At 44.0% G+C, this 23,227-nt stretch overlaps 1 protein-coding gene across 1 annotated transcript; it reads left to right on the top strand.

Moving 5' to 3' along the window:
* Positions 1–2,114: 2,114 nt before the first annotated feature.
* Positions 2,115–4,446, top strand: LOC127934149 (uncharacterized). Its single transcript, XM_052531334.1, has 2 exons — positions 2,115–2,380; positions 3,133–4,446. Exon 2 carries the CDS (start codon positions 3,526–3,528, stop codon positions 4,444–4,446), a length of 921 nt encoding a protein of 306 aa, XP_052387294.1. The 5' UTR covers positions 2,115–2,380; positions 3,133–3,525.
* Positions 4,447–23,227: the final 18,781 nt, after the last annotated feature.

Genomic DNA, 23,227 nt, shown 5'->3' with positions numbered 1-23,227 from the left:
ATCTTGAGCAGCATATGGCCCTTTACTCACTACTGACAGCAGCTACATTGCACACAACAAATCCTGGCAGCTGCTGCATCCCAGTATATCAGGGACCCACACAAGACCATACAAGGAAACGTGTAAGCATTTTTCCTTTCTCTCCATTGTTGTCGAGAAGCAGTTTGAATAAAATCAGCAATAGGGCCTGACAAAGCCCCCTACTTCCCAATGTGTGCAACAGAGGTGATGGGATGATGCAGCACAAATGTATTGTGAAAAGGTGAATAGATGAATCAGGGCTGTAGCTCTATGCACACGTCACATACAGAAGCAGCAAATAAAAGCAGACTTGCTGCCCTTGTTGGAACAGTATTTGCATTAAAATTGGTTTTGAATCATGTTATTAGCAGTAGAGGTCTGCTAAACGACACAAGGTTGACGGGTCCCCAAATACTTTCGTATTTGGTTAATGTATAAGGAATAGCTTCAGGTTTCGGTTCGAGGCTCTGGTTTATAGCTGAACAAAAACTATATAGGCTACATTGCTTTCACAGACGCAGGCACACACTTTATTGCACAGAAACTTTTATTTGTAAAATGGCTTCGACAGGCTACTGACTCACAACATTATATTTCTCTGCAATGAGGGGGTAAAATAACTGTTTCTGAAGTAATTAAGCCTCATTGCTTGAAGAAAGAGACGCGCTGATGTAAGTTTACACACAAGCAAATTTCATCTCTCTCCCTCTCTCTCTAATTAAAATAAATTAAATTAATTAAAATAAATGCGATCTTATTTATTTATTTAATTATTATTATTAATGCATTCGCAGAACTACTAAGGGGAATGTGAGTACTTCACCATTTACCTGAGCTTTGTAGACAGCTTTTCCATGAGTGCATTCGCCTCTCAAGCCAAGTCAAGTCACTTTTATTGTCACATCACCACAGCACATGTGCCTTGGTGAGTGAAATTCTTGGGAGCTTGCTCCAGAAATTGCAGAAACAATTAACATATAACAATTCAGACTTCAACAGGTGAAAATGTGCTCTATGCACATATATATAGTCATGATGTCACTGGGTGACTAATCCGGGCAGAACTGTAGTGTGGGAAATATTTCCGCCCGGACCAATTTAAGTGAAACATAAGTTCTGTTCCGGTTGGCCCAAGGTGGGGAAATTATCCAAAATACATGTCAGGTGTGGGAAGAGGACGTGTTGGATACCGATTGGAGGATCGGGAAGGATGCAGTGATATAAAAGGGGCTGGTTTATGAACAGGAGAGGGTTTTTTGTTCTGCTGTTGTTCCACGGGATACGGAAGTGGCTGGTGTGGCGTGGATGTTGCGATTTACGGGCTGCAACGGAGAATCCAAGGAAAATGGATATTGGAAGTGCGGAGGAAGTTAAGTGATCGACCTTTTGTATGTTGTGTTTACCTCTTATTGTGGATTGAGTTGAAGGAGCGATCCTACGTTTGGAAGGCCCCTGAGTGAAGGAGATCATTGAATTCGTGTTGGGAGAGGACAACACTGTGCACTGGTGGGTGAAGACTTTACGAACATTTCTTGTATATTGTGGAGAGTGAATGACGGATGTGGAGGGAGACTAACCGCCTTTAAGAAAGGATTCCGACTGCATATCTCTCCGTAGCAGTGGAAAATCCCCCCCCCCTCTTGTGTTGATCTGATAATCCTCAGTGCTTGTGTGTTTACTCAGTGTTGATAGTAGTGCCTTGCGTTGGAGATCGCTGGGAAAGACGGAGAGACTCCGGTGTACGATATATCTGCCTGCTGTGGTCTGCCCTCCTGCCTTTGTCCATCTGACCCGCCCTGTCAGGACTCTGAGCCCGAAACGGGAATACACCACCGATCTTCTTTCACTGAGTGTGTGGAGTGTGGTGAGTGCTGCTATATTGAAGTGTACACACGAGAAGAATTGTAGTGCCTTTGTGGTGTGTGGTGTTTGTCCGTGGTTGTGTCCCTGGTCGTAGGAAGAGGCCTGACGGAGAGGAGTAGTGTATTGGTGGCAACCACAGTCTTTACCCTAAGTAAGCTGGAGCTCGGACGTGTTGGAGGCGCCTCTGGAGGAGGTTGGATGTCGTTGCCCACGCAGCAATCCCTGTAAGCTTTTAAATCAAAGCCTTATCCTTTTTATCCATGTGACGTTGTGTCCTTGGCCCTGTCGGCAACCACCGGCCTTGTGCGTGTCGTCTGTGCTGTTTATTTGACGAGGGAAGCGAAGGACAACAGCCGATCCTCCCCCGTGTGCCCCCTTGTCAAGCTGGGCGGGAAGCCCAGTATTGTTTGCAGTTTCACCTGTAAGGCCCACCAGCCGTCAGTCATCGACTAAACCCGTATCTGCTTGGAATACAGACCTCTGAATATCTTCAGTGGTGAGTAGCACATTAACCAGCCCAGCCCTTTGAATACTTACCTGTGTATGGAACACTGTACTTACATTGAGAGCTAGAACCCCTGCACGCTAACAGCTCAGCCCTGTGAATACCCACCTGTGTATGGAACACTGTACTTACATTGAGAGCTAGAACCCCTGCACGCTAACAGCCCAGCCCTGTGAATACTTACCTGTGTATGAAACACTGTACTTACATTGAGAGCTAGAACCCCTGCACGCTAACAGCCCAGCCCTGTGAATACTTACCTGTGTATGGAACACTGTACTTACATTGAGAGCTAGAACCCCTGCACGCTAACAGCTCAGCCCTGTGAATACTTACCTGTGTATCGAACACTGTACTTACCTGAGAGCTAGAACCCCTGCACGCTAACAGCCCAGCCCTGTGAATACCCACCTGTGTATGGAGCACTGTACTTACCTGAGAGCTAGAACCCCTGCACGCTAACAGCCCAGCCCTGCGAATATCCACCTGTGTATCGAACACTGTACTTCCCTGAGAGCTAGAACCTCTGCACGCCAACAGCCCAGCCCTGTGAATACTTACCTGTGTATTGAACGCTGTACTTACCTAAGAGCAAGAACCTCTTCACATTAACAAGCCCAGCCCTGTGAATACCCACCTGTGTATTGAACACTGTACTTACTTGAGAGCTAGAACCCCTGCACGCTAACAGCCCACCCCTTTGAATACTCACCTGTGTATTGAACTCTGTATTTACCTGAGAGCTAGAACCCCTGCACGTCAACTGCCTAGCTCTTGCTTTAAACTTACCTGGAGTGGAGTCGGCGGGAAATTAAGGGCTGAAGTGGAGTGTTGTCGAGGAAGGGCTGAAGAGGAGTGTTCTTGAGACTGGAATCCGTATTTGTGGATAAAGAATAGTTCGAGTCATCATTAGTTTTAAAGTTTCCTTACCCCTTTCCCCAAACTTTTAAACAAATAAAATTGTTACATTTTAATCTTGGTTGTCCGTCCATTCATTGGGGTGTTGTGGGACCTCCTCGAGGTGGAAGTTAGAGGGAGGAGCGAGACCCGTTGAATTGGTGGTCCGCTCCGGCCTGTGACAGATTTTGGCGTAGTCGGCAGGGTTCCACCTCGAGTTGAGCGACCGCGGCTCCCCAATGGCGGACGAGGCAGTGCCTGAGGCCCCACCCCGAGTCATGCCCATTTTCTTGGGAGCCCCCTGGGCACCGAAGTATGGAGGGCCGGGATCAGAGATACGGCTGTCGGAATGGAAAGCCCAGGTCGAATATCTGGCTGGGATTCAAGGATTGAGCGCCCCCCAGAAATTGCAGTTTGTGCTAAATTCCCTAGAGGGGGAGGCCCAACGGGAAGTCCAGGCTGCCCCAGAGACAGTCCGAGCTACTGCACAAGATGTGTTGGACTTCCTCACAGGAATATATGGGGATGCAACCCCAGTAGCGGTCCTTCGGGCCCAGTTTTTCAATTGCAAGCAAGGGCAGCAACAATCCTTAAGGGCCTTCACACTAAGGTTGCGGGAGCAGTTCATCAGGCTGCGAGGTAAGCGGGACCATGGCTTGGGAGAGGGGGAGACTCTCTTACGAGACCAGTTCCTGTTGGGGCTGCGAGAGGGCCCAGTTCGTCAGAGTCTACGTGTTCAATTTCGTAGAGACCCAGCTATGACGTTTGAAGACCTGAGAGCCGAGGCTCTGGCCCTAGAAGCGGATCAGGTGGGAGTGGTGGATTCCCCAGTGTGTGCGGCAGTGAGTGGAGAAGTGGCAGCTGCCTCTGGAACAGGGGATTGGAAACAGGCCTTACGAAAGAGATGCGACGAGGCCCCCAACGCTTACCACCAATGTCACGAGAGCGGTCGCATTCCGAGGGAAGACGAGGTCTGGAGAGACGTCCAGTACGGGAAGCCCGGGCCCGTTTTCAGTGGGACGAACAGGGACGCCCCATTTGTAATCGGTGTGGTGAGCCAGGGCATTATAGTCGCCAATGCGGCTCTCGACGGGGTTCCGAAGGGGATTTTTAGGTCGGCCGGCCACTGTGGGTCAAGTGGCTGGGACCTCTGTGAGTGACCCAAATTGGATGAGCGCCCCCAGGAATCAGCTGATCGGGCATAGCCCAGTGGTAGAGGTACGGATCCGTGGGGTGAAGATACGATGTCTGGTAGACACTGGGTCTCAAGTCACCTTAGTCTCAGAGAGCCTGTCCAAGGAGCTGTTTCAGGGTAGCCAGGTACAGGGAACAGAAGCACCCTGGCTGACCTTACGGGGGGCTAATGGACTGGAGATCCCCTATGTCGGATATCTAGTTACAGATTTGGAGATTAATGGAATCACTGTGCCCCAGAAGGGGGTCGTTATTGTCCGAGATCATTGCCTAGGAATCCAAAAAGCCCTGTTGGGGATGAACGTAATTGCAGACTGCTGGGAGGAGTTGTTTCAGGCTAGGCCTAAGAAGACCCTACCACCGGCAGAAAGACAAGAATGGGAAAGGATAGAGGCCGATTGTCGTCGGGTACACATGGCCAAGGCACGGGGGAGTCAAGAAGGTATCGGGCGGGTTGCCTGCCGATACGCAGTATCTATACCGGCAAGGAGTGAGGCTATTGTCTGGGCAAGAGTACCATCGTACGAGTGCGGGTCGTCAGGCTGGGTGCTGGTCAAGCCCCATATGGACTGCCAGAGTGTAGCAGTGGCCCATGGATTGGCAGTGGTTCGCCGAGGCCGAGTCCCGGTGAAGATACGGAATGAGAACCCTTACCCTGTCAATTTACATCGTCACCAGCGGTTGGTCCTGGTGACCATGGTGGATGCCCACCAGGTGCGAGAGGGCCGGGAAGTCAGCTTCCGGCAGGTGTGTCCTACGGTCGTAGAAGTGACCTTGGCTCAGGTGGACTTATCCCTGGAACAGCTCGGAAATGAGGTGCCTGTTCACCTGACCAGAGAGTCCCTGCAGGGAGAAGGGCTAGAGGAAAGCCAGAGTAAACAATTGCAGGATCTCCTTACCAAGTGGCAACATGTGTTCTCCAGACATGATGAGGACTATGGCTGTACCGGTGTAGTGAAACATCAGATCCCCACTGGCGATGCCCTGCCTAGTCGTGAGAGATACCGTCCAGTACCACCCACTCTGTATTCGGAGGTTCGTACTCTGCTGCAGGGAATGTTGGACAAGGGGATTGTCCGGGAGAGCAGTAGCCCATGGGCGGCCCCGATTGTCCTCGTCCAGAAGAAGACGGGAGCTTGGAGATTTTGTGTAGACTATCGGAAATTAAATCAAGTCACAAAGAAAGATGCTTTTCCACTGCCGCGGATAGAGGACTCTCTTGCCAGCCTGACATGGTCTGTATGGTACTCCACTTTGGATCTTGCGAGTGGGTATTGGCAAGTCCAGGTCGAGGGGGTCGACCGAGAGAAGACTGCTTTCACCACTCCCTTTGGGCTTTTTGAGTGGGACCGTATGCCCTTTGGCCTATGTAATGCACCGGCCACGTTCCAACGGCTGATGCAGCGGTGTCTGGGTGGCCAGTTGGTGGACTCTACGCTGGTATATCTAGATGATGTCATCGTCTATTCCCCAGATTTTGAGTCCCATCTGCGACATCTGGAGGATGTGTTCTGGGCCATGGAGCAGTATGGGTTGAAGCTGCAGCCAGAGAAGTGCCACCTGTTGAGGAAGGAGGTGAAGTTTCTGGGCCATTGTGTGAGTGCTTCGGGGGTCTCGGTGGATCCCGAGAAGGTGGCGGCTGTGCAGGGCTGGGAGGCACCGAAAACCGTGAGGCAAGTTCGGTCCTTTTTGGGCTTCGTCGGATACTATCGGCGATTCATCAAGGATTTTTCCAAAATTGCCAAACCCTTGAATCAGCTGTTGGCAGGGACTGGGCGTCCTCGCGGCCGTGGGTCTCCCTCCATTGCTTGGAGCCCGGTGTGTGAATCGGCGTTTCAAAGGCTGAAGCAAGAGCTGCTCCAGGCTCCAATTTTGGGCTATGCGGATTATTCACAACCTTTCATCTTGTACACAGACGCCAGTAACCTCGGGCTTGGGGCGGTGTTAGCTCAGCAGCAGCAAGGGGTAGAGCGAGTGATCGCTTATGCTAGCCGAAGCCTCCACCCGGCAGAGAGGAATGATTCGAATTACAGTTCATTTAAGCTGGAGTTGCTGGCTTTGAAGTGGGCCCTGAGTGAAAAATTCAAAGATTACTTATGGGGTGCTAAAGTACAGGTGATAACAGATAACAACCCCTTGGTCCACTTACAGACGGCAAAGCTGGGGGCAGTGGAGCAAAGATGGGTGGCCCAGCTGGCCAACTTCGACTACCAGATCCAATATCGGCCGGGCCGAGAGCACACAAATGCCGACGTCTTGTCCAGACTCCCGGAGGCACATCAGATGGAGAGTGAACGAGAGTTACCAATAGGCCCGGAGGAAGGGCTGACAGTGGGGGTTGTAGAGGTACCGGGGGCTCCGCAGGAGGCTGTGCCAGTGAGTTGGGGCTGGGACCCGCAACGATGGAGGGAGCGTCAAGAGGAGGACCAGGATTTGAGAATGCTAGGTCATTGGTTAAGACGGAGGAGGGGGCCAACGAAGGTGGAATGGCGGGCCCAGACTCACAAGGTGAGGAAGTTGTTGGGGCAGTGGGCACGCCTTGGCTTGAGAGATGGGGTGATGTGCAGGACGATTAAAGACCCGAAGTCGGGAGAGGAGGTCCGCCAGGTGTTGGTGCCAGGGGGCCAGGTGCAGGCTTTGTTAGAGGCCTACCATACACAATTGGGGCATCAGGGGAATGAGAGGACGTTGTCGCTTCTGCGGCGACATTTCTACTGGCCCGGGATGGAGGCCGCTGTGAGTTTGTTCATTCAAGCATGCCCTCGATGTACCCTGTTTAAGGCTCGGAAGGAGGTGAAGGCCCCGATGGTTCCGATACAGGCCAGGGCCCCGTTGCATATCCTGGCCATGGATTATCTAACCTTGGGCAGGCCCATGGACCGCTACCAAAACATCTTGGTGGTCACCGACCTGTTTACCAAGTATGCTTGGGCCATCCCGACTATGGATCAGACAGCCAACGTGACCGCCACCGCTTTATGGAGGGCAGTGATTCAGCCTTTCGGATGCCCAGAATTCTTGCACAGTGACCAGGGGCGGAACTTTGAGTCCAGAGTGATCAGGGAGTTGTGTCGGGTGTATGGATGTACTAAGACCCATACTACCCCCTACCATCCCCAAGGGAATGGGTGCTGCGAACGCTTCAACCAGACTCTGTTGAGCCTACTGGGTACGCTGGACCAGGAACGTCAGAACGATTGGGTGAGTAACCTTCCTGCACTGGTCCAGGCCTATAACAACAGCGTCCACAGCACTACGGGGTACGCTCCGACCTACCTGATGTTCGGGAGACATGTGCGGTTGCCGACAGACTTGGTATTGGGGGTGGCCACGTTGGAAGAGACCTTGAGTTTGACCGAGTGGGTAAGATGCCACCACCAGCGCCTTCACTCTGCCTATGAGCAAGTCTCGGGGAGGATAAATGCTGCCGCAATTAAGAACAAACAGATATATGATCGGACGGCCAGAGAAGCCCCGTTGTTACCAGGAGAGAGAGTGCTGGTACGGGACAACCGGCGACAGGGGAAAGGGAAGTTGAGTGATCGTTGGGAGTCTGTTCCATATGTGGTGCAGCACCAGCAGCGGCTGGGGCAGCCGGTCTATGTACTTCGACCTGAGGGGAAGGCTGGACCAGAACGGGTATTACATCGCAACTTGATTCGGCCATGCCCGAACTACCCTAGACCTCCCCTAGAGGCATTACCAGCTCCGACTGTGTGCGCTCCGCCGTTGCAAGCATGGGCCATAGTTCCGAGGCTCCCAGAGGCTGAACCAAGGGGACTGGACCCCGGATCACCCCCTAGACGGTCCCAACGAGAGAACCAAGGACGGCCCCCCGAGAGGTATGGGGATTGGGTTGAACAACTACGTTCTAGGGACTAGAACGATTTGGCGGGGGAGGATGTCACTGGGTGACTAATCCGGGCGGAACTGTAGTGTGGGAAATATTTCCGCCCGGACCAATTTAAGTGAAACATAAGTTCTGTTCCGGTTGGCCCAAGGTGGGGAAATTATCCAAAATACATGTCAGGTGTGGGAAGAGGACGTGTTGGATACCGATTGGAGGATCGGGAAGGATGCAGTGATATAAAAGGGGCTGGTTTATGAACAGGAGAGGGTTTTTTGTTCTGCTGTTGTTCCACGGGATACGGAAGTGGCTGGTGTGGCGTGGATGTTGCGATTTACGGGCTGCAACGGAGAATCCAAGGAAAATGGATATTGGAAGTGCGGAGGAAGTTAAGTGATCGACCTTTTGTATGTTGTGTTTACCTCTTATTGTGGATTGAGTTGAAGGAGCGATCCTACGTTTGGAAGGCCCCTGAGTGAAGGAGATCATTGAATTCGTGTTGGGAGAGGACAACACTGTGCACTGGTGGGTGAAGACTTTACGAACATTTCTTGTATATTGTGGAGAGTGAATGACGGATGTGGAGGGAGACTAACCGCCTTTAAGAAAGGATTCCGACTGCATATCTCTCCGTAGCAGTGGAAAATCCCCCCCCCTCTTGTGCTGATCTGATAATCCTCAGTGCTTGTGTGTTTACTCAGTGTTGATAGTAGTGCCTTGCGTTGGAGATCGCTGGGAAAGACGGAGAGACTCCGGTGTACGATATATCTGCCTGCTGTGGTCTGCCCTCCTGCCTTTGTCCATCTGACCCGCCCTGTCAGGACTCTGAGCCCGAAACGGGAATACACCACCGATCTTCTTTCACTGAGTGTGTGGAGTGTGGTGAGTGCTGCTATATTGAAGTGTACACACGAGAAGAATTGTAGTGCCTTTGTGGTATGTGGTGTTTGTCCGTGGTTGTGTCCCTGGTCGTAGGAAGAGGCCTGACGGAGAGGAGTAGTGTATTGGTGGCAACCACAGTCTTTACCCTAAGTAAGCTGGAGCTCGGACGTGTTGGAGGCGCCTCTGGAGGAGGTTGGATGTCGTTGCCCACGCAGCAATCCCTGTAAGCTTTTAAATCAAAGCCTTATCCTTTTTATCCATGTGACGTTGTGTCCTTGGCCCTGTCGGCAACCACCGGCCTTGTGCGTGTCGTCTGTGCTGTTTATTTGACGAGGGAAGCGAAGGACAACAGCCGATCCTCCCCCGTGTGCCCCCTTGTCAAGCTGGGCGGGAAGCCCAGTATTGTTTGCAGTTTCACCTGTAAGGCCCACCAGCCGTCAGTCATCGACTAAACCCGTATCTGCTTGGAATACAGACCTCTGAATATCTTCAGTGGTGAGTAGCACATTAACCAGCCCAGCCCTTTGAATACTTACCTGTGTATGGAACACTGTACTTACATTGAGAGCTAGAACCCCTGCACGCTAACAGCTCAGCCCTGTGAATACCCACCTGTGTATGGAACACTGTACTTACATTGAGAGCTAGAACCCCTGCACGCTAACAGCTCAGCCCTGTGAATACCCACCTGTGTATGGAACACTGTACTTACATTGAGAGCTAGAACCCCTGCACGCTAACAGCTCAGCCCTGTGAATACTTACCTGTGTATGGAACACTGTACTTACATTGAGAGCTAGAACCCCTGCACGCTAACAGCCCAGCCCTGTGAATACTTACCTGTGTATGAAACACTGTACTTACATTGAGAGCTAGAACCCCTGCACGCTAACAGCCCAGCCCTGTGAATACTTACCTGTGTATGGAACACTGTACTTACATTGAGAGCTAGAACCCCTGCACGCTAACAGCCCAGCCCTGTGAATACTTACCTGTGTATGGAACACTGTACTTACATTGAGAGCTAGAACCCCTGCACGCTAACAGCTCAGCCCTGTGAATACTTACCTGTGTATCGAACACTGTACTTACCTGAGAGCTAGAACCCCTGCACGCTAACAGCCCAGCCCTGTGAATACCCACCTGTGTATGGAGCACTGTACTTACCTGAGAGCTAGAACCCCTGCACGCTAACAGCCCAGCCCTGCGAATATCCACCTGTGTATCGAACACTGTACTTCCCTGAGAGCTAGAACCTCTGCATGCCAACAGCCCAGCCCTGTGAATACTTACCTGTGTATTGAACGCTGTACTTACCTAAGAGCAAGAACCTCTTCACATTAACAAGCCCAGCCCTGTGAATACCCACCTGTGTATTGAACACTGTACTTACTTGAGAGCTAGAACCCCTGCACGCTAACAGCCCACCCCTTTGAATACTCACCTGTGTATTGAACTCTGTATTTACCTGAGAGCTAGAACCCCTGCACGTCAACTGCCTAGCTCTTGCTTTAAACTTACCTGGAGTGGAGTCGGCGGGAAATTAAGGGCTGAAGTGGAGTGTTGTCGAGGAAGGGCTGAAGAGGAGTGTTCTTGAGACTGGAATCCGTATTTGTGGATAAAGAATAGTTCGAGTCATCATTAGTTTTAAAGTTTCCTTACCCCTTTCCCCAAACTTTTAAACAAATAAAATTGTTACATTTTAATCTTGGTTGTCCGTCCATTCATTGGGGTGTTGTGGGACCTCCTCGAGGTGGAAGTTAGAGGGAGGAGCGAGACCCGTTGAATTGGTGGTCCGCTCCGGCCTGTGACAATTACACACAGTGTGCTATTAGACATACTTACAGTTAACACCACACATTATACGCAATATGTACATACTTAGTTAGCACTACACATTATACACTATACACAGAATGTACACATTCTACATTATGTAAACATATACAGTACAGACCAAAAGTTTGGACACCTTCTCATTCAAAGAGTTTTCTTTATTTTCATGACTATGACTACAATTTTCATAGTCATGAAAATAAAGAAAACTCTTTGAATGAGAAGGTGTGTCCAAACTTTTGGTCTCTACTGTACATATACTTGTACATGTACATATACATATAAATATATGGGTAGTTGACGTGACATGGCATTTTCACCGTCCCACAAGATAAAACTAAATAGAATTAATATCATCGTTATTTAAAATGCAGTAAATCATTCATTGCCCTACATGGACCTGTTGTTATGAAAGCTGCAGTGTTATTAGATTTTTGTGTTATTAGATCAGTGTGATTAGATTAAATTAATATTAGTTACATTTTGATGTCCTAAATGATATTTTTTACATTTAAAAACTGCATATTAAACTACACAATAATGGAAATTATGCAAATGTTTATTGCTAACCACTAATGACAGGTTAGCTTGGAATAGAAAGGTCACTAATTAACACAAAAGCCTGAAACGTCCTATGGTGTGAGAGAAAAAATTCCTCCGGTGTGAAGCCTGTACTGTCACACCAAAAGACAAAGATGTCACAACAGAGGACAAGGTCTCTTTTTTTAAAAGCATTTTAAATAATTAAATATGATTTATTTAACTCCCTTTTATTCTTTTCTTTTGTGTGTGTGTGTGTTCATAAATGCAGTAATTGCATTAATTAAGCTACTTTCTAAAGAAAACTTGTACTGTTATAAAGTGTCAAGGAAATAATTATAAAATGTGATTCTTTGTTTTTGAGAGAAATAATTGAGGGAAAGAAATAAGTGGAAGAGGGAGGACATGGAAATATACAGAGAAAATGAACAGGGATCCACAAAGACAGGAGGAGATCCTAAGAGAATAATGCAGAAAGTAAATATAATCAAAATTATGCCTTACAAAGAGTAGCCATATAGTAAAAAAATAAATAAATAAAACATAATTCACATCTTAATGAAAATTGTTTGAATATCAATCATATTTAACCCCTTACTAGTAACCCCCCTTTTTTGGCATGGAGACAGAAATGACTGACTAGATACATAATCAATCTTTGTTCACAAAGCTGACACTTTAAAGTTTACTGTTCAGGAATCAGAATCACTCAGACTGTTATGATAATAGAGATATATAAGCTCAAACATAAAAACAAAAATAAAAATATTAAAAACATATTTTTTAATTGTATTTTAAAAATTGTTGATGTAGGATATGAGTTTGAAAACACAGTGTAGCTAAGGCCACAAGTTTTCCAAAACTTCATAAAAAATTCCATAATGGAATCTGTAAAACTGTGAATTTTATGAAATATTTTCTAAGGCCATGTCATGTGTGTTTTTAGAGAAGGCTAATCAGATTGATTTATGGCCCTTGTCATCTCTGTAAGATCTCACATGTAAACTCTCCTGTGTATTTTGTATGTGTGTTGGCTTTGCAAAACTCCCTGATTCATTGTTTTATTGTTCCAACCAAAAGAGTCTTTCACACCTCCGCCGGGTATGACACATTATCCGCATTATTCTTTCATCATTATTCTTTTGTTTTTATTCCACCTTTATTAGCCTTTATTGTGGTTTTTCAGGCTTTACAAAGACACAAAGCAGCGATCTCACTTCAGTCTCTGTTTGCATTTAGCCCTTATTTATCAAAAGTCTGAGACAAAAATGCATTATGAAGAAAAAAATGCACCTGCTATTAGTAGCACTGGAGCTAACGTTAGCATCAAGCTACATCAGACAATTTATGAAATTATTAGTACACTTTTACTCAAAACTCGCTTTAAACCCCGATCGAGTGTTTATAATAACTTCCTTTAGCGATCAGGGGTGGAATTTGGTCGTTTACTGTTGTAAAAATATGTTATTTGTAGCCTTTTTCATCGCTGCACAAGTTAGCATTTTCGATTTTTTTTTATAAAAACGCCCCAGATCTCAAGAAAATCTCATACCAAGCTTTACTATCATAATCGCGGGTTTATTATTTGGATATTTCGTGTATACAGAGGTGTTTCAGTGTTGTTGTGAGCAGATATGAACCAGGAACTGTTCACGAACCATGTGACACGATCTGACGCTGTCCGGTTTTGGGACTGTCAGATTGACAAGCCGAAGGTCCAATCAGAGTCTGTCTGGGTCACAGCTCGAGTACACGGAAGCAAACAGACAGAGACGGCACTGGCAGAGGCTATTTATCATCAGACCGCATAAATCAGTGGAAAATGAATAGAAATTATGATTCTGTCTGAAGAAATATGAAGTAAACATCAGTAAATATATCCATATTTTTCATATCCTTATTGACGCTGTTCAGTGAGTCTATGTGAACACAAATAAACCGCTGCTGACGTGACTGAATGTGAATGAGTGGTGAATTTCTATTCTAGAAATGTGGCATAATACGGATTTATTATTTTGCACTCCTGACATAAATCACTAAATATCTGTCACTGCAACAATGTTTTATCAAAATATTGGTCAAATATCGAAGCTTGAGTCTTTAAACTTCCAATTGATGCACAGTTTGTCCAGATCAAGACAGACAGTGATGTTTAACGTGCTGTGAAAGTGAAACAATAATAAACTGGGGCCGTCGGCGATGTTTGCACGTAAAGGGGTTAACTACGCCACACATGCAGCAGGGAAAGAGGTTCATTTCAGTAACATTTTGATTGACTAAAAGACTGCATTTTGTCGATGAAATTAAACTTTCTTTCTCATTTAACATGTTCAAAATTAAATAGAAATAATTTAAATGGATAGTTTACCCAAAAATGAAAATGTTATGTTTATCTGTTTACTCCCATGGCATCCAAATTTGTTTCTTCAGCAGAATACATAAGAAGATTTTTAACTCAAACTGTCGCAGTCTGCAGACATTTAATGTAAATGAATGGGAATCAGGTCTTTGAAAAAAAAAAAAAAAACCCTTAGGCTTGTGATGATACGTTGATGTTTAAAGACATGAAACGCTCCATCTGTGCAAGAAATTGAACAATATTTAGGCCTATATTGATTTTTGCCTTTGATTCAACGCAATGTCCGAACTGCCCTGAGCACGTCCTGAGTGTGCTCTCGACAGCTGGCATGTGACAAGTATTCTTCTTTTTGACATAAGCAAGAAGAAGAAGAAGATGATGTGTCATGCGTCTTTACACATCAGTGAATTGCCATGAGCCGCAGAGTTTAATTTGGTTTTGTTTGTGTATGTTTTTTTTTTTTGGACTCTTAAATCCATGATTCCCATTGACTTACATTACATGACTGACAGACTGCAACGGTTTGAGTAAAAAGTCTTTGTTTGTGTTCTACTGAAGAAAGAAAGTGAACTACATCTTGGATGTCCTGGGAGTAAACAGATAAACATCAAATTTTCTAAATTGAACTATCCCTTTAAACCTGTTAACCTGTACCTGGACACCGGCATACTGAAGCCGTGGATGACAGCAAAAGTTTGTGGGCTGCAAAACCAGAGATGAAGCATTCAGATCAAGAGATAAAATAGCCCTCAAAACAGCAAGAGCCAATGTTTCCTGTGGCATCAAAAATGCAAAAAGTTCATATGCTCACAAAATCAACAATAATTTCACAGACAGCAGAGACACACGGAGCCTGTGGCAAGCCATTCAGACCATCACTGACTACAAGCCCCTGCCTCAGGCCTGTGATAACACATCCTCCTGGATGCACTCAACCACTTTTATTCATGGTTTGACATACAGAATAACACACCTGCACAAAAACTGGCCATACCTCCCAACGAACAGGCGCTCTGTCTGTCTCCAGCCAACTTAAGCAAGACCCTACCTAGGATTAACCCACGCAAGGATGCAGGTCCTGACGAAATACCTGGCCGTGTACTGAGAGACTGTGCTGAACAGCTGACAGGTGTCCTAACAGATATCTTCATCCCCACATGTCTCATATGCACAGTCAGTCTCCCCAGCACACTCAATCTGCTCCAGTTTCCATACCATCCAAACCGCTCTACAGATGATGCAATTTCCTCCACCCTCCATGTGGCTTTTACCCACCTAGAAAATAAAGACTCCTATGTTAGAATGCTGTTCATCAACTTCAGCTCAGCATTCAACACAATAATACCACAACAGCTCATCAACAAACTAAACCTGCTGGGCCATAACAGTTCCCTCTATAATTTGATCCTGGACTTTCTAACTGGAAGACCTCAGTCGTGTGAATTACAATCACATGCAATTTATTGTCCAACCCTTGTTAGTTTATAAAGTACAAAGTAGATGAGGAAAACTAAGATGTTGGGTGTATTCAAAGTGCCACCATTACTGTCTAAAGTGCGTGGAATGGTGCACTTTTTGATTGCTTGAGCAGATATATCACATTCTGCAAAAAGAGATACTGGTGTTTTTCACGGTGTGAAAAAAAGGGGAGAAAACATAACCTAATACCTCTGCGAAAATTGTATTTTGTGTACAATTTAAAATGGACTTTTCAATATGGACCAGATACAATACTGATTTTGACATAAATTAACTTTTTTTTTTTTTTTTTATGGTGTTCATCACGTTCTCTTAATATGTATACAGGTGCGTCTCAATAAATTAGAATGTCATGGACACGTTCATTTATTTCAGTAATTCAACTCAAATTGTGAAACTCATGTATTAAATAAATTCAATGCACACAGAGTGAAGTAGTTTAATTCTTTGGTTTTTTAAATGTGATGATTTTGGCTTACATTTAACAAAACCTCAACAAATTAGAATACTTCATAATAATATTTTTTTATATAAAAATAAAATAAAATAGTTAATTGTTGGTCTTCTGGAAAGTATGTAAACTTACTGTACTCAATACTTGGTAGAGGCTCCTTTTGCTTTAATTACTGCCTCAATTCAGCCTGACATGGCGGTGATCAGTTTGTGGCAGTGCTGAGGTGGTATGGAAGCCAGGTTTCTTTGACAGTGGCCTTCAGCTCATCTGCATTTTTTGGTCGGTCGGTCAGTCGGTCGGTCGGTCGGTCGGTCGGTCGGTCTCTCTCTCTCTCTCTCTCTCTCTCTCTCTCTCTCTCTCTCTCTCTCTCTCTCTCTCTCTCTATATATATATATCAAACAGCCCCAACATCACCACATGTTGTTCAGAAGGATATCAAGTAAAATTATCCTCGCACATCCAGAAATGAACTCCGGCATAGTCAGTTGTCAGTAAAGACTGGAACTCCCAGTACTCTGACCTGAACCCTATGGAAAATGAGTGGGGTGAACTGAAGAGAAGCACCAACATGGATTTGGGAATCTGCATTAAGGAGTGGTCTCTGATCTCTGATCAGCTCTCTCAACTCAGAGCTGTTATCTTTAGAAAAGGACATTGCAATAACTGGGTGCCAATAATTGTGGCCAATATGAACTAGAAAAAACATTTATTTCACAATGAGCTTTTCCACACATTCTTCTGATGATGGTGGTAATGTCTACAGATGATGATTTTTATGTGACTTCAAATTGCCTTAATGTTAAAGCTTGCCATTGTTCATTCCAAATAGCATAAATAAATTTTGTTTCATGACAGAGAATGACTGTTCTATAACTTTGTTAACACTGTTACTTATTTAGTTTTTAATCAGTTATCTCTTTATGCAGACTAAGACCTTGCAGCATACCCAAGTCCTCTAACACGTAGCCAGCATCTAATTATGAACTACTCAACTCTGGGTCTACAATTGATGTGCGCCGTAAAGAGAAAGGAGAACAACACACACATTGAGCCAGTGTCACCCTGGAAACTAATAAAAGCTGGTGGTTCAGCTGAAACGAAACCTCTGAAAATAGTTTTTATGTTAGAAGTGCAAGACTCTGCACATTTATTTATTTATATATTTTTAAACCAAGCGGTTAAATCCCTGATTTTCATTGCATTTCAGTGCAGCTCAGCACTCCAAGTGTATAATACATATTATCTTGGGGGTTACAGGACATGACATTTCACAAAATGTCATGTCCTGCTTAGCCAGGCATTCAGAAAGTTTCAAACAGCATGTTAAAGAGATGCTCTAACTACAGTGATGCTCTTTATAGTAAGATGTGTTGTAACTGGTGAGGCAGCTGTCTGAACAAATAATTCACTAATCTGTGTTAAGAAAATCAATCAATCAGATAAATTAAATATCAAATAAATAGTCAGTCTTAGAAAGAAAGTTCAGAAACTGATGCATCTGATGGCAGCTGCATCCAATGTGATATTTTGGTCTGCTGTTCATGAGACCCTTGCAGTGTCAGCTCAGAACCAGGGGAATATCCCTGAGGGGCAACATATTTCACATGATCAAGGTCATGCAGCGATTCTTTCATGCCTTAGTCATGTGGAAGAAGCCATGGTTCCTTTCTCAGGGTCCCGTGTTGGGAGCTCCTTGTCATCGCATAACACTTATGATGGATGTATTCCTTACAGGCTGGGGAGCGATCATGAGTGGTCACTCTGCTCGGGGCCTGCGGGGGGACCATCATCTTTTGTGGCACACAAACTGTCTCAAGATGTTGGTCTTGTTTGGAGTGTTGAAACACTTCCTCCCAGAACTTGCCAGAGGCCATCATGTGCTTATTTGTACAGACATCAGCGGTTTCTTACGTCAACCGACTTTGCAAACAGGCACACCAGATCCAGGTAAAGCTGCTCTCCCTGGAGCAGATATTGTGTTGAGGCAGAGACTGAGGCCTGGAAAATGAAGGCTTCTTCCCGAGGTGGTGGAATAGATTTGAAGGGTGTTTGGCTAGGATTAAGTGGACTTGTTTGTGTCTCGAGAGACCTGACATTGTCAACTCAGGTTCTCCCTCACGCATCCAGCTCTTCTGGGACTGGATGCTATGGTACAGATGTGGCCGAGGCTGCGTCTGTACACCTTTACACCAATTGTTCTGCTTCTTGGATTTCTGGAGAGAGTCCGCCTGGATGGGGTCATTCTACTTCTAGTAGCCCCTTTCTGGCTGGCCCTCCCATCACCTTTAACAGTAGGTGGACAACTAAGATGCTTATTACCACCACGTGTACCGCCACCAAAGGGCCACAGCATTAAGTGCAAGTCATTTGCGTGTTAAAGTTATTCGCAAAACTACTGCCAGTTGGCGCAAAGCGACAGGTTGCAAGCTGACTGTAATTGTAAAATTTTGGTTTGTAAATGTAAATGGAACGACAAAAAAACAAAACAAAAACAATAACATTATAATATAACATTGTAACATACTTAAAAAACCATTAGGAAATTTACAGTAAGTTAATTTCAAAATGTGGGATAGTCTTAAGCTACAGTCTATGCATCGAAAATTAAAAGACCTTTACACAAAGGCTCTTACAGCATTCTATTGTTTTAAACAGACAATATATACAGTATATATACATATTAAAAGCGGTTAGTTCTTGGCAAAAAATAAAAGTAAAAAATGCAGAGATAAATGAGAATAGTCCAATTCAAATTATGCCTTTGTATAACCAAATATAGAGTATTATCTGTTTTAGCCAATGCTATCTCACCACCAGTTCGTACTTATTTTACAAGGTGGTTAATTCATACAAATTCACTTTAAATTATTATTATCTTGCTTATTTATAGTTTTCAAATTAAAATAATCATTAATTCTTCTCTCTTTAGAACAAATCAATTAAGCTTATGAGAAATTTGAATCAAGGACTGAATTTGGAAAATCATGAATAAATGATGGCAATTCATATTCAACTGATCACGCTTGTATATGAGAACTGAGGAAGTGGAGCGCGCGTGCAAGAGGCAACACTTCTATCAGCGTGATTCCACCTATCCCACCATCACTAACTTTAAGTTAATCGACAACGAATTGTGACTCCGGGAAAAACAGGACGTCTGGTCACCTCATACCTACCATGGCTGAGGCCATTGTTTTAGATCGCTAATTCGTGCTTTATTAGTCTATCCATCCACTGTGGCTGCTATACTGACTAGATATGTGACAGGCTCTTATCCGATAGCAATCCAATGACAGGGAAGCACATTTTGAAGAACAATAGCCTATAGGATGCATTTTGAATGTCAGGTAATCCTCAAATAACATTATAGTCCAGTCTCATCTAGTTAATGAAAACGCGGCATAAATTTCATCATAATTTCATCATAAGATATTATCTTTTGCTCGTCAATGTCTCATGTTTATCACATACATTTTTTTTGTTAACAAATATTTTTAGCCGTCATCTTCATTAACGAAATTAACACTGGTATAGAGCATATTTATTTTAGGTTACAGAATGGGATCTGCATTAAAAATAAATCTACATAAGTCTACAACCGAGACAGATGCACCTGTAAATTAAAGGCTATTTGACATTTTAAAATGATCTAATGGCTGATGCCGTTTTGTAGATTTTGATTGTTTTAATAAATCTTTTACATTAAATAATAAAGAGACAAAGCAGCTTAAGTTAGATAGTATTGTACAAATAATTATAAAATGCTATAGACTGTGAATAAGATTGCAGTATCACATTTTACATATGCATTACAATGTTAATTATTTTTATTATTATTTTATATGTAGACAAATAAGAATAAATGCTGCCCGTCGCTCTTAGGATCATGTCATATCTTTTCCCCAAGTAGGTATCTGTCAAAATAAAGTACAAGTAACGAATAGCAAAGTATGTGCATGTTTTATTTGTTCTAAGAAACAAACTTAACTTACCAAGTAGGTTACAAAATTTTCAATTTTAACTAGTGTTTTAATTTAATTTCACTTCAGCCGTCAATTGTAACACAGCAGCGATATATATATATTTATGTATATGTATATATATATATATTGTATTATGAAGGCATGGTCATGCACTGATGGCGATGGGTATAAGTGTACCATCTACAAGGCCATTTATTCACGGGACATCTGCAATGGCATGGCAGCCTTGATGTGCCTCCATCACTTTGTGGCTAGCGAAAGGCATATATGCTGTATAATCAGTGCCGTGACGGAGCAGGATATTGGTGACTGAGTGAACACACCACCACACCAAGGTCTTATTCAGCCCATATCCATCCCCAACCACCTCCAGAAAACTCCCCACAACATAAAAATGGAGAGCAGCCAGCAGCTGAATATCGGGGCTTAGGGGGTAGCTCCATCAAAATTGTCTCTACAAAATTGGAACAACAAGATGCGAAAGCTGCTGAATTTGCTCCCGTGGCAGGCAATTATTAATATTATTTTTTAATGGTATCTTTTGACATGGTACTTATTCTGACACAATTGTGAATTACACTAGGCCTAACTGGCTCCACGGACGCAGACATCTTTGATTTTATGTGCTGCCTAATAATTTACCAGACAATGTTTCTTTGTATATTATAATGGAAAAAAAATAACAACCACCATTATAAAAACATTTCAATTAATTTAACACTGGGTGTATTACAACTTTAGAATTGTAATATTTATTTTGCTCTGCACTTTTTCTTGTCACAGAATTACAATTATATCGACTAAAATGTGAAGAAGCTTTTTGCACAGTGTTGGCCATTAGCGAAGTGAGCTGTTAACAGTGATAAGATATAGCTATGAGTGGTCCAGATTAAACTTACGAACGAATGACTTACAGAAGGTATACTTAACTAAGAACGTTTTGGGAAACAGATATTAACGTAAAAGGTACAACATTACTGTCTAGAGTGAGTGGAATGGTTCGCTGTGATTGGTTGAGCATATATATCACATTTCTGCAATAAAGGGAGACTGGCTTTTGCCATGGTTTGGAAAAAATTGAGAATTTTTTTTTTTTAAGATCATTATTTTGTGTATTTGGTGTAACAGCATATGGTGACATGCTTTAATGTTCAAAAAACACATTATTTTTCAAATACTGTACATAATTGTAGGTCCTTTATGCCCCGCCTCTCTCAAATGCGTAGTTTCCCTCCTTCTGACAAGTGCAGTCTGATCTGATTGGCCAATTGACCTAGTGAATTGTGATTGGCCGAACACTGCAAGCACTCATCGGAAATGTAACGCCCCTTTCCATAATCGCGAGTTTCATCTTTCAAAATAAATGTAAAGACAGTTATAGGGGGGGTGAAATGCTCGTTTTCACTCGATATCCTGTTAATCTTGAGTACCTATAGAGTAGTACTGCATCCTTCATAACTCCAAAAAGTCTTTAGTTTTATCATATTCATAAGAGAAAGATAGTCTGTACCGATTTTTCCCGGAAAAACACGACCGGCTGGAGGCGTGACGTGTGGGCGGAGCTAAAGAATCATGAGCGCGAGTAGGCTTTTGCATTGAGAGCATTTGGAAGCTGTGACATTACCGTGAGGGAAAAAAACATCCAAAACAAACCATGGCGAACAGCCAGATTCAGCCATTTATTTATGATCCAGAATCAGATCCTGAAACTGAACGAGAGCAGCAGCAGCAACGACTCACTCCGAGCGGGGCTCGAACCCGGGTCTCCGGCATGGGAGGCCGACGCACTTACAAGGAGGCAGAGATATTTTAAGCAGTTTTACTCACCGCCTGCGGTTCCAACACACGATCGTGACCCTTTTTCGTTGGGATTGCATCATCAACAATACGCAAATCCGTCGTCAAACTGGGCCTAGTTTGTAAAACAAGCATCTTCGAAATGCAGGGAACAAACACAAACACTTGCACAACTCCGTTGATGCTCTGTAAAAATAAACTCCATCCACTGGTCCCTTAATGCTGTTTTTTTTTTTGGTAATCTGTGCATGGTTGTCTTGCCCTGGCAACCAAAAATACACTTCTTTTGTGACATTTCGCGACACTCTCGCTCTGATCAGTGAATGTGTGTTGTGCTCTTAGTGCTCTGCTATACGGGAGCGCACACTCTTCCGGCAGAAGTGCCCTTAGGACCCATATAAGGAAATTCCGCTCCATCTAACGTCTCACAGAGCCATACTCGGAAAAAAACTTTCCAAAACTTGTGACAAACCGGAAGGAGTATTTTTGGAACAGAAATACTCCTTCAAACGTACAACTTAATTTTTTAAACTTTGTCCATGTTTAGCATGGGAATCCAACTCTTTAACAGTGTACAAAACTCAGTATGAGTTAAAGGGGGGGTAAAACTACCCCCCCTTTAATAATGTCCTTAGTTTTACCATCAGTTCAAGCCCGAAAGGGTACGTGGTGTTAAAAAAAAAACCAGTGATGAAGCTTGTATGTGTTTGCAGTAGGGCTGTCACTTTTGTGAAAAAAATCATTTTCGATTTTTAAGACGTAAGTGTTCATTGAATCGATTGTAAAATCGATTTTCCATGTCTAAAAAAAAGACTTTTCCTTTTTCAATGTCAAATAACGGATGAACGTAAAGAGAGCGCTGGAAACGCACAAGTCAGCAATATTTCTTATTTGTTGGCATGAAGTTTAATGCAGAATAACATATAACATATAAAAATATATATATGCATAGGGGATGGCTGCCATAACAAAAGAAAAACATCACTGCAGGCTTCAAACCAGCTGCATTTATGATTTAGACAATTCAAACATTTCCACGATTATTTTAAATAATGATTCAGTCCATTTTAAACAACTGTTCAAAAAAAGTAAATCAACATTTTCGAGGTCCAGAGCAGAGTGTTTTTTATTCACTATTTGTCCAGCTGTTCAGAAGACATGCTCTGACCGCACTGATGTCCCAGGGACACTAATAACAAATACTTAAACTAATAACAAAACATACTTACAGTAGCTTATTCAGAAGTGTCAGATTGTCGTAGCAAAGTCAGAATTACCTCTTCTCTTAGGTTCATGAAACGGTCTGCCATTAAATGTGTTGCTGTTCTGTTGTAATGTAATCTTAAAGATTCCTAAAAATGCATTGACTTTTGGAAGGCCAAATGAAGTACTTTTGCTTTTGCCTAGAAACACATAACATCTCCCTGACATGGCGGCTTCAACTATGGTTACTAAAACCACACATACTTTCTTTGGGCGGCATTACGCAAATATTTCGACATAGTGACGTAGACGTGGGGGTGTGTTTGAAGGAGCTGTTTTAGGGGGCAGTGGCAGAGTCTTAACTTTG

The sequence above is a fragment of the Carassius gibelio genome, chromosome A18 (genome assembly GCF_023724105.1).
Source record: "Carassius gibelio isolate Cgi1373 ecotype wild population from Czech Republic chromosome A18, carGib1.2-hapl.c, whole genome shotgun sequence".
NCBI classification, from domain to species: domain Eukaryota; kingdom Metazoa; phylum Chordata; class Actinopteri; order Cypriniformes; family Cyprinidae; genus Carassius; species Carassius gibelio.
This window is presented reverse-complemented; position numbering and strand designations above follow the sequence as displayed.

Bases quoted from the DNA above. Each gene is read 5' to 3' on its own strand.
- LOC127934149 (XM_052531334.1), top strand. From the start codon at position 3,526: ATGGCGGACGAGGCAGTGCCTGAGGCCCCACCCCGAGTCATGCCCATT.